This window comes from Capra hircus, chromosome 22 (assembly GCF_001704415.2).
Source record: "Capra hircus breed San Clemente chromosome 22, ASM170441v1, whole genome shotgun sequence".
Taxonomy (NCBI): Eukaryota; Metazoa; Chordata; class Mammalia; order Artiodactyla; family Bovidae; genus Capra; species Capra hircus.
The window spans coordinates 53,222,157-53,233,536 of NC_030829.1; the positions used below are offsets into that span (position 1 = coordinate 53,222,157).

Sequence of the window (11,380 nt, forward strand, 5' to 3'; positions counted from 1 at the left end):
TCATCCCGAAACAATACATAGAAAAATACAAAGGACAGATAAGCTCTGTCCACACAGACAGAAGATCAGAGGAGGTACAGTTTAAAACTTCCAGAGAAAGGCTTCCAAACAGATTGGCTCAGCTATTGAAAGAAAACAAACCCAGAGATGCGCTATGGGGGTTCAGAGTGACTCAGTTCCCCCACGGGAGTGAGACCAGAGTGCCTGGCACGGATGGAGTGGAGAGTGTTCCCAGCCTTTCCCTTCGTGTGACAAAACAATTCCAGCTGAAGAAGAGTATAATAATTTAGGCCACCTCTCATTACTTTTAAGAATATGCATCGGTCAAACAGGATTACAGTAGAATCTCATTCTTCTAAGTGGTAGATTCATAGCTATAGGTCGCCCAGTGTGCCAGTCATCCCTGGGGGAGTGTCAGATGTGGAAGAGGAAGCAATGGCCACAATGCATAAAACAGCCTTGTGCGCAGAACTGAAAGCAAAACCAAAGTCCTCACCAGACAAACGGAAGCTGCAAGCACACGCAAAGAAACAAAGAGTCCTAGGCTCAAACGGACATCCAAGTCCCGCTAGGCTGGTGGTGGCCTTGGTCAAAGTGGCACCTCACAAATGGGATGTTCTTAGTAGAAAATCCCCAGATGGGAATGAAAGGTTCTCCAAATGGACCAGATCTAGTGGCCTTGGTGTGCAAGCCTGGCAGTTTACCACAAGTGCTGGCAGAGGAGTTCCAAAGTCCCAGATGCTACTTTTCTGCTTCCTGATATTAATTCCTTGATCTGGAAGTCCAGAGTGGTCGAGATAGCAGAAGAGAGGAATGTCCTTCAGACACACACCTCATGGACACAGTCCTCTGAACCCAGAGTAAGTGACACCTGTCTTTTTTGTGTCATTAGTTACTAGTGAGGGTCCTGTTGTTGGCACGTGGACAGTGTGGACTGTAGTCCTCTTATTGCAGGACATGACTTGTTTATCTGTCTGTCTCGTCAGAGGTGGGGAATTCTTCAAAGGCCAGTCAGATATCTAAGGACCCAGCGATGTTTCTGAAAGGCAATGAATTGCATAGCAATACTGAGGATGCGTGGATTTATACAACTGGGTGCTCAGACGTAAACTCAAGTGTTCTTATTGTTTGGGGGGAGATAATCTTTCTGCTAAAAACAGGATACTTTCTTTTACAATGGTTTCTGGTGAGTGATTAAGAAAGTCATCCCAGTATTAAGGTACTTTCTGCAGACAGTTATGCAAGACACTAACAACAGTCAAATTTCTCCATGGAAACAAAGCCCAAATATGCCGTAAGAAACAATTTTAGCAAAAAGAGTAATATTAATCAGAGAAACAATTACAGATGCAAAGATGATTTGATACTGAGACAATTTCTGAAGAGGACTAGACACAAGGATCCTCAGAATTAGAACTATGTGCTGTTTTAGGAGGAGGTAGGATCTCAACCGCCGGAAGGCAGGCAGCCATCCACGTGACCTCCTGGGGGAGCATCCATTCTGTTCTTAAGAAGAGGAAGGTCAGAGTTCCATTCTGAAGATGCAGGAACATGGGGGCTACTTGGAAGTATCTACTTAGCCTTTCCTCCAGTAGGTTGGGAGGGTCCTAGACTTTCAGGATTAGAAATCCCCAGAAGTCTGCACAGCTGACCGCCAGGCTCTGTGCCCCTCACTGACCCTTAAGTCCCCACTCTGGCTCCAGGACAGCTCTAGGCTATTCAGACTGAAGGGCATGGATGCACTGGTAAGTGTTTATCAGCTAATTCTCCTGAGAAAAGTGCCCTGATTCCTAGTGCTGGCCGATTCCCATGTGTAAATGTTCCCATGCTGGTTGACTTCGAGTCACCAGCATGCTGGATACAGAACAGCTGCACACGGCTGGCTTTTCTGAACCAGTAGAAGCCAGCTCCTGCACCCCACCAGGCCTGGGCGTCTTCCACCACCACAGATGGCCCTTTGTCTGTCCAGAGGCTTCACCAGCTCCCAGGATAAAGGGTGCTGGCGCTGGACCACTGGGGCAACGGCCTGGGGCAGACGTTGGTAGCAGGCTGCAGACGGACTGGCGCATGACATGGCAACATGCTCCTTGGGTCTCGACTCCAGGGCCTCACTCCAGTCCATCTCCCTTTAGGAACAACATGCCCAGGAGCTGATTCTGGTGCCCAACAAGTGGGGAAGTAGTGAACTGGCTTGAAGGTGGGAGTGGGTGTGAGGGTGACTGTTCAGATGGCCCCTGACAGAGCTGACGCGGTTTGCCTCCACCTTTGCCAAAATTCCCCAGGAACTGGGCTCACGGGCTCGGCCTTGCACCCCTTGCTGTCTGTGCTGCCCGCTGCTAACACGGTAAGCCCGAGAACCCACCCAGAAGTGCTGACTGCCACATGGAGCTGTCTGCACTGGCAGTGGCAGCAGAAACCGGAAGCTGCCAGCACAGCTTGTTTAGTGAGGGGCAGCCTGGGCTTCTCCAGAAAGAGGCTTGACTGGCTGTATGCAAGTTCAGAGATGGAGGAGAGCGCCCTAAGGATGGATTGGTGGGGAAGGACCGCCCCCCAGCCTGGGGGCCCAGCAGCACCTCACCCCCCTGAGCCTTAATCTCCAAATGCCACTGCAGAAATGTGAATTTTGTGAGCAGGAAACATTCATTAGGCTCTGTGGAAGGAGGAGCACTGGACTCTCAAGATTTTAGATGGGAATTATGATGTAGGTACCACTCACTTTCCTGATCAATGTTTAGATCAGATCAATTAGATTGATGGCAGCGTTTTGGTAATTTCACAGCGCAGTGCAGATGGAAAGGACTGTCAAAATCCATCACTCTCAAGCAGAATTCATTTTCCAGATTAACTATAGACAGACCTGTAGGGAGAGGGGTACATTGGCAAGAATAGATTGAAACCTGGGACGTTCCTGGTGGTGCTGGGCTTCAGAGCACCTGCAGGGAAGGAGGTCCCCTCATATTTACTGAGGACCTGATAATATCCAGGGGAAGGCTCAGACATTCCCATACATCAGCCTTGGAAGGTAAGGGTGCTTTCCCACGTTATAGGTGAGGAATGAGGCTCGGGGAGTAGGTTACTTTATCCGAGGTCACAGAGCTGATAGGTTATACAAAAGCGTGTGCTCTTTTGGGGAGGAGTCTTCAATAAGTGATTGGAAAGGATAGAAAGGAAAGCTGAAAAGCAGGGGCTGGGGATTTTCTACAAAGGCAGGCTATCTAGTGGTTTTTTTGTTTGTTTTGCTTTCTGGCAGCCCTCGTTACAAATTTCCTAAAATTTATTTTAGGAGAATTCCGGCCTCTGCCTGGTCACTGTGTGACACTTTCTATCTTGAAGCTGTTCTGAGCCTTTCTTTCCTTGGAGCCTCCTCTTCTCCTTAGCAGGTCACCCTACTCCTCCCAGTCTGTGGTTCCCTTTGACTCCTCCTCACAGCTGTCATGAGAGGTCTACAGAGTCACCTGGGTGACTACAGAGGACTGTGTAACATGGGCCCGGCTGGTGGGGCAGGTCGGCCATCCCATATTTCAGTACCACAGCACTGTTGGTGAATTTTCCGTTGCAGGACATCCTTGGCCCTTCCTACCTAATGACAGTAGTGTCCCCCAGTCTTGGTGACAGGCAAACGCACATTGTCCTGTGCCCTCAGGGCGCTGTATCCTTTCTAGCTGAGATTCTTTTTCACCTCAAAAGCAAGAAAGATACCTTGCATCTGATGCAGTTCATGGTACAGGTAGTTTAACTCCAACACTAGTGTTTCTATTTAACTTTTTCTATAAAATAAGGTTTATCTAAAAGATTGTTTAAAAGTTACAGCTACGACATCAATTCATGTGTTGCAAATGACACTTTTTTTTTCCTTGCCTAGGTAGTAACAGCCTCCTCTAGTGCAGCACCATGGAAATTCTCCAATCATGATGAGTAAAATAGTTAGGGTAAACTTGTCATTCATATTAAGTACTAGGAGGAATTATTTTGAATGAGGAATGTAAGTGATCCTTAAGAAAAATTTTTGTTGTTATACTGTTTGATTAGGTGTGCCCTGAAAGGAACTAAAATGTTTCAAATCCAAAAACAAAAGTTTTTGACTCAGGCAGGACTGTTTTCCTTCCCAGCCTCCTCTGGGGACGCCACAGTGCACAGTTACTGCCCTGATTGGGGGCAGGAAAGCCAGGGGGCTTCAGGAATGGGCCTGAGAGTGGCACGCACCAGGGTTTGAGCTCCAGCTCTTGCTCTCACCAGCTTTGTGTCCTGACTGCTCCCAGCTTGTGTGCCTTCCCCTCTAAAGTGGGGAATGACCATGGGACGCCCTCAAGGCTGTTTAACACTGAGCCCAATGTCGAGTGCATGGAAGCTCTCAGGAAGCCTTGGTCGTCATGCGTGAGGCCCCCCTTGTCCTCCCGTGTCTGCGCTCTCCATCCTCTGGACGTCTCCTGCAGGGCGCTCAGGGCCAGAGCACTTGAGTCAGCGACGTGTGCACGCCCTGTTTGTCAGTGTGGCAGACTACAGGTCGCATGAGGGCAGAGGACCTGGGTCTCCCTTGCTGCACAGGGCGTGGTACACAGTGGGCACTAGTAAACAGCTGTCCAGGGGCTAAGGACGCATACTCACGGCCTTGTTTTTGTTGTCCAGAGCCCACTGCCTTTAACAACAAACACATACAGAAACATTTCCCTTGACCCGTGGCAGAAGCCAGGATGGAAACTTCAACCAGCGCAAAGGACCATGACGTGACCACAGAATACGACTATGGGGACCAGATCCTGCATGACCCGGTAGAAGAGAGGATCTCTGGGGCCCAGCTGCTGCCCCCCTTGTACTCGGTGGTGTTTGTCATTGGCCTGATCAGCAACATCCTAATGTTCCTGGTCCTCATGCAATACAAGAGGCTCAAAGAGATATCTTTGAGATGGGAATGGCAACCCGGTCGAGAAATCTTCTGTGGAAAATCCTATAGATGGAGGATATCTATCATCTACCTCCTCAACCTGGCCATTTCTGACCTCATCTTCCTCTTCACGCTGCCCTTCTGGATCGACTACAAGGTGAAGGACGACTGGGTTTTCGTGACGCCATGTGTAAGTTGGTCTCTGGGTTCTTTTTCTTGGGCTTGTACAGCGAGATCTTCTTCATCATCCTGCTGACCATCAACAGGTACCTGGCTATCGTCTACTCCCTGTCTAAACTTCGGTGTTGGTACGTTACCTCTGGTACTATCACCTGCATTGTCACCTGGGTCCTGGCCATCTTGGCTTCTGTCCCCAGCTTTTATTTTTCCAAGACCCAGTGGTGGTTCACCCACTACACCTGCAGTCTTCATTTTCCTGCTGAAAGCCATGGAAGAAAGTGGAAGCAGTTCCTGGCTCTGAAACTGAACATCTTGGGGCTGATATTGCCTCTGTTGATCATCATTGTCTGCTATAGACAGATTATAAAGATTATGCTGAGAATATCAAATAAGAAGAGGGTCAAAGCCATGCATCTGAATTTTGTCATCATGATCACCTTCTTTCTCTTTTGGACGCCCTACGATCTGACTGTGTTTGTTTCTGCTTTCCAAGATTCCCTGTGTGAGCACTGCAGCCAGCTGGACTTGGCCATTGAAGTGACAGAGGCGATTGCCTATGCGCACTGCTGCGTCAACCCCATGGTCTATGTCTTTTTCCCGGGGGGTCCCGCAGGGTTCTATGGGACTTGCTCTATCAGCTGACTAAGTGTCGCTGCTTCCTCTGCAAGAGGTAGGAGAGGGTCAACTCCATGTCCGTTACACAGGCAATGAAGAACGCTGTTCTGTGCTCAGACTCAGGCCCCTCATTTCCATCGAGGCCCCAAGAAGCATAAGCTGCTAGCATGCTGACTGGGGAGGAGGCAGCTTGGGTCTCCCAGCCAGATTCTGACACCTGACCTGGAACTATAGCCACATGGGGTTGAGGGAGCTCCAAGGTGTTCTACAAAATCACCATTAAGGTTTGATTTTTCTCCATGAACTTCTCTTTGGTGGAAAATGAGATGAACAGATGAGATGGTGGAAATGAATAAATAAAGTGGAACATCCCAGAAGACTGGGTCAAAGGATGACAGAGAAGGGCTTGGTACCAAAGAGAAGTTCAGATTGTTGAACAGTAGCATTTGTAAACCAGTCACTGAGCATCTGCTACCCTCACCCCCAAGACCAGTGATCTTGCAAATGGGGATTTCCATAGCTGCCTCCACTCTGAGCAGAGAAGCCAAGCAGGAGCCGGCAGCCACCTCTCACCTCCCCACCCCCACTCCCAGAGCAGCATTTAGGCTCTTGGAAACCCTGAGGAATCTAGAACTCCTGATGGAAGAACTTGACACCTAATAGGAAATAGGATTGGGGAACTGCTGTTGGCAGTGAAGCTAAGAAAGCCCTTGGATGGAATTTTTATAGTCACTAAAGTCAACAAATGCAGGCAGTGGGGTAGACACAGACAAAATGTATAAACTGCTGTACTTCTTGAAATTGCCACGGAACAGAGGTAGTCATTACTTCCTTTTACCATTCCTGTCTCCTGAATATTTTTCAGAATCTCCCTTCCCTGTCAGTTGAGGGATGCAGCAGGAATTTCTGACAGCTTTACTGCAGAAATTATTACCAGGCAAAAGGAGACAAGGTTGATTTTCTTCCTCTGGACCTCCACCCAGACCTTACAGTTGTATGGATCAGAGTTCTGGCTGCCACCTTGGACTGATCAGCAGGACAGTGACCTGGTGTGCAGGGTTTGAGGCTGGCAGGGAGGGCAACATCTACCAGGAGGGGTGGGCACTCTGTCAGTGTAGGAAGTCGAGGACCACTTAACTTTCATTTACCCTAAAGGTCCTTAACATCTCCGCTCTCACCTGAATTGAGATAGGACCTCTTGTGCATCGTGCCTTTCTTCCTTTTTCCCTTAGATGTATATTTCTCTAAAAATGATTTTCCCAGTTATAAAAATTGTTTCCAGAAAAGTTTAAAATCACAAAAGGAGAAAAAACAAACTTCAAAATTATTCATAATCCCCTACCCAGAGGCAGCACTCTACATTCTTTGATGGGTTAATATTTTCTTTTCGTTTTCTCGCTTCTGTACATGTTTATGTTTACAAATAAGATGAACTTCAGCTGTAATTATTCTTCTACTGTTGTTTAAGTAGCAGTGTGTGGGGGTCACTTTTCCAGGCAATAAATCATTTCAAAGCATTGGTTTGGGGCCCAGCACTGAGTTCTTCCACCAGAAGATACCATAATTCACTCTGGGTAAATGACCTACCTAGACATACCTACCTTCCAAGAAGACATACAGATTTCCCAGAAATACATGAGTAAGAGCTCAACATCACTGATCATCCTGGAAATGTAAGTCAGGACCAGAGTAGGATATCAGCTCATACCTGTGAGAGTGTCTATTTTTAAATAAACAAGAGATTTCAAGAGCTGTGAGGATGCAGGGAAAAGGGACCCTCGTGCACTGTCGGTGGGAATGTAAGTGGGTGCAGTCCTGCGGAAGCCAGTATGGAGGCTCCTTAAGGAATTAAACATAGACCTGCTATATGACCTAGCAACGCCACTTCTTCGTATGTAGTATATGCAGACGAAATCAAGTCATTATCTCAGTGAAATGTCTGTTCTCCCATGTTTATTGCAGCGTTGCTCACAATAGTCTAGGTATGAAAAAACCTAAGTGTCAGTGGCCAAACGAATGGGAAAAATTGAATGAACAAGGCAGAAGTCCTATTCGAAGGTTTTTAATGTGTATTATTTTTTTCATGCCCCTCCCCATTTTTATTGTGGTAGAATGCACTCAAAATGTACGCTATTATTGATATTTAAGTTACAGTTAAGTGGTATTAAAAATGCATTCTTCTAGTGTCTGTTATTACAGTGTTGACCTTTCCTATGGGCCAGTTGATCTCTGAGAATCATGCTCACAGAGGATTCTTGTTAGAAATGTGACTTTCAGGGGCCTGTGTGGACTCCAGAAGGGCACTGGTGACTCTGGGAGATCTTGGTCAGATTCATCATGCACATCGGGGATTTCTCCTGGGGTTTTTCTGGTATCAAGAACATTCTGTCCTCCAGGTTGTAACCCCACATTAACACTTCATTGGTTAAATGAATTCATTTGTCCTTGCAGTCTCCTGTGATCCAAGCATTAATAATCAGAGGTGACACCTTCGTCCTCCACTCAGGGGTCATCGTGTTATCTAATACAGCATTCCAGCAGAGGATGCGGTGTGGGAGCCCTCAGGGCCTCTCAGACACTGTGTGGAAAACACTCATGGAGGTTCACAGGACATTACAGTCTCTAAGAAATCCTCGGTGAGAAACAGGTTTAAATATGATTAACCTTGCATTCTGCCAATGTAGTTGTGAAGTAGAAAAAACTTTTCTTTTCTCAAATAATACCTGTTATTATCCCTCAAAGATGCTTGCTCCTTCGAAGAAAAGCTATGACCAACCCAGACAGCATATTAAAAAGCAGAGACATTACTTTGCTGACAAAGGTCCATCTAGTCAAAGCTATGGTTTTTGCAGTAGTCATGTATGGATGTGAGAACTGGACCATAAAGAAAGCTGGATACCAAAGAATTGATGCTTTGAACTGTGGTGTTGGAGAAGACTCCTGAGAGTCCCTTGGACTGTAAGGAGATCAAACCAGTCAGTCCTAAATGAAATCAGTCCTGAATATTCATTGGAAGGACTGATACTGAAGCTGAAACTCCAAAACTTTGGCCACCTGATGCGAAGAACTGACTCATTTGGAAAGACCCTGATGCTGGGAAAGATTGAAGGCAGGAGGAGAAGGGGACAACAGAGGATGAGATGGTTGGATGGCATCACTGACTCAATGGACATGAGTTTGGGTAAACTCTGGGAGTTGGGATGGACAGGGAGGCCTGGTGTGCTGCAGTTCATGGGTTTGCAAAGAGTCGGACATGGCTGAGTGACTGAACTGAACTGATCATCCCTCAAGACTAGGGCTGGGTTGGAGAACACCAGGGGTGTTGGTCTGATGATTGGTCAGCACATGGGCAAAGCACAGTACAGTTGCCAGCTGCCCATGGTCCATCCTGTCCTTTTGACAGCAGCCTCCGTATCAACCCCTCGAGGTTGGTGGGGATGCTGGTGTTACCCTATGTGATAGATGAGGAAACTGAGATTCACGAAGGGACTTGGCAGACACCACAGAGTGGTCAAAGGGGCTCCACCCCAGAGTTTATTTATTTTTCAAAGTTTTTTTTTTTGATGTGGACTATTTTTAAAATTCATTTTATTTTTTATTGAAGCAGAGTGGATTTACAGCATTGTCTTAGTTTCAGGTGCACAAGAAAGTGATTCAGTTATTCATATGTATATTTTTTCATATTCTTTTCCATTATAGATAATGACAGGATATTGAATAGAGTTCCCTGTTGCTCTACAGTAGGGCTTGTGTGTCTATTTTATGTGTATTTGTGTGTATCTAATTTTTTGAAGTTACCCTCTAAAGCATTACTTTTCAAATTTGTTTTTAATGGGAGAATAATTGCTCTACAATGTTGTGTTGATTTCTGCCATACAGCAATGTGAATCACCTATAAGTATACATCTATCCCCTCCCTTTTGATCCTTCCTGCCACCTACCCCCATCTCACCCTTTTAGACGGTCACAGAGCAGTGGGTTGAGGTCTCTGTGTCACACAGCAGCTCCCCCTAGCTATCTCTTTTACACATGGTGGCCCGTCTGTTTCAATGCTACTCTCTCAATTTGCCCCACCCTCTCTCCTCCACTCTGTCCACAGTTCTGGTCTGTATTCCTCCCCTGGAAATAGGTTCATCAGTACCATTTCTCTAGATTCCACGTATATGCATTATTATGTGTTGTTGTGGTTGTTTAGTCTCTACATCATGTCTGACTCCTTTGCGCCACCATGGATTGTAGCCCGCCAGGTTCCTCTGTCCATGGGATTTCCCAGGCAAGAACACTGGAATGGGTTGTCACTTCCTACTTCAGGGGATCTTCCCGACCCTGGGATGGAACCTATGTCTCGAGTCTCCTGTATTGACAGGCTGATTCTTTACCACTGTGCCACCTGGGAAGCCCTAGTTTTGATATGCATTTCTCTAATAATGAGTGATGCTGAGCATCTTTTCATGTGTTTATTGGCCATCTGTGTGGCTTTGGAGAAACGTGTGTTTAGATCTTTTGCCCATTTTTTGATTGGATTGTTTGTTTTTCTGACTTTGACCTGCATGTGCTATTTTTATATTTTGGAGATTAATCCTTTGTTATTTGCTTCAATTGCAATTATTTTCTTTCATTTTGAGGGTTGTCTTTTCATCTTGTTTATAGTTTCCTTTGCTGTGCAAAAGAGTTTAATTAGGTCCCATTTGTTTATTTTTGTTTCTATTTCCATTACTCCAGGAGGTAGGTCAAAGAGGATCTTACTGCAGTTTATGTCAGTGAGTATTCTGTCTGTATTTTCCTCTGATAGTTTTATAGTTTCTGGCCTTAAATTTAGGTATTTGATCCATTTCATCTGTAATCAGTGAGAGTTTTACTTCTTCTTTTCAAATCTTGATTCCTTTTATTTCTTTTTCTGTATGATATGAAGAGGTGTTCCAATTTCCTTACTTGCATGAAGCTATCCAGTGTTGCTGGCAAAATACGTATTGAAGAGGTTGTCTTTTCTCCGTTGTATATTCTTGCCTCCTTTGTCAAAGCTAAGGTGCGCATAGGTGCACAGCTCTATCTCTGGGCTTTCTGTCTTGTTCCGTTGACCTGTATTTTTTGTTTTTCATGCCAGTGCCACACTGTCTTGACTACTGTAGTTTTGCAGTACAGTCTGAAGTCAGGAAGGCTGATTCCTCCCGCTCCTTTTTTCTTTCTGAAGATTAGCTTTGACTAATGGCTTTGGCTATGCAGGGACTTTTGTGTTTCCATCCAAATTATAAAGTTTTTTATTCTAGCTCTGTGAAAAATGCCACTGGTAATTGGATAGGGATTGCATTGAATCTGTAGAGTTTTTGGAGTAGTATAGTCATGTTCACAATGTTGATTCTCCCAGTTGAGGAGCATGATATTAGCTGCTTTTGTTTGCATTGTCTTTGAGTTCTTTCATCCGTGTCTTATAATTTTCTGCATACAGGTCTTTTGTCTCCTTAGGTAGATTTATTCCCAGGTATTTTATTCTTTTTATTGCAATGGTGAATGGGATTGTTTCCTTAATTTCTCTTTCTGATTTTTTGTTGTTAGTGTATAGGAATGCAAAGTATTTCTGTGTATTGATTTTGTATGCTGTTGGTTTGCTAAATTCATTGTTAGCTCGAATAATTTTCTGATGGTATCTTTATGGGTGTTCTGTGTATAGTATGTCATCTGCAAACAGTGAGAGTTTTATTTCTT

General features: G+C 45.5%; 1 protein-coding gene across 1 annotated transcript; it reads left to right on the forward strand.

The window, feature by feature from the left end:
- Positions 520–7,194, forward strand: LOC102179713 (C-C chemokine receptor type 1). The gene is given in 5 exon segments (XM_018038401.1): positions 520–860; positions 4,627–5,058; positions 5,061–5,657; positions 5,660–5,722; positions 5,725–7,194. Coding segments are annotated over 4 exon segments (1,146 nt in total). The 5' UTR covers positions 520–860; positions 4,627–4,691; the 3' UTR covers positions 5,844–7,194.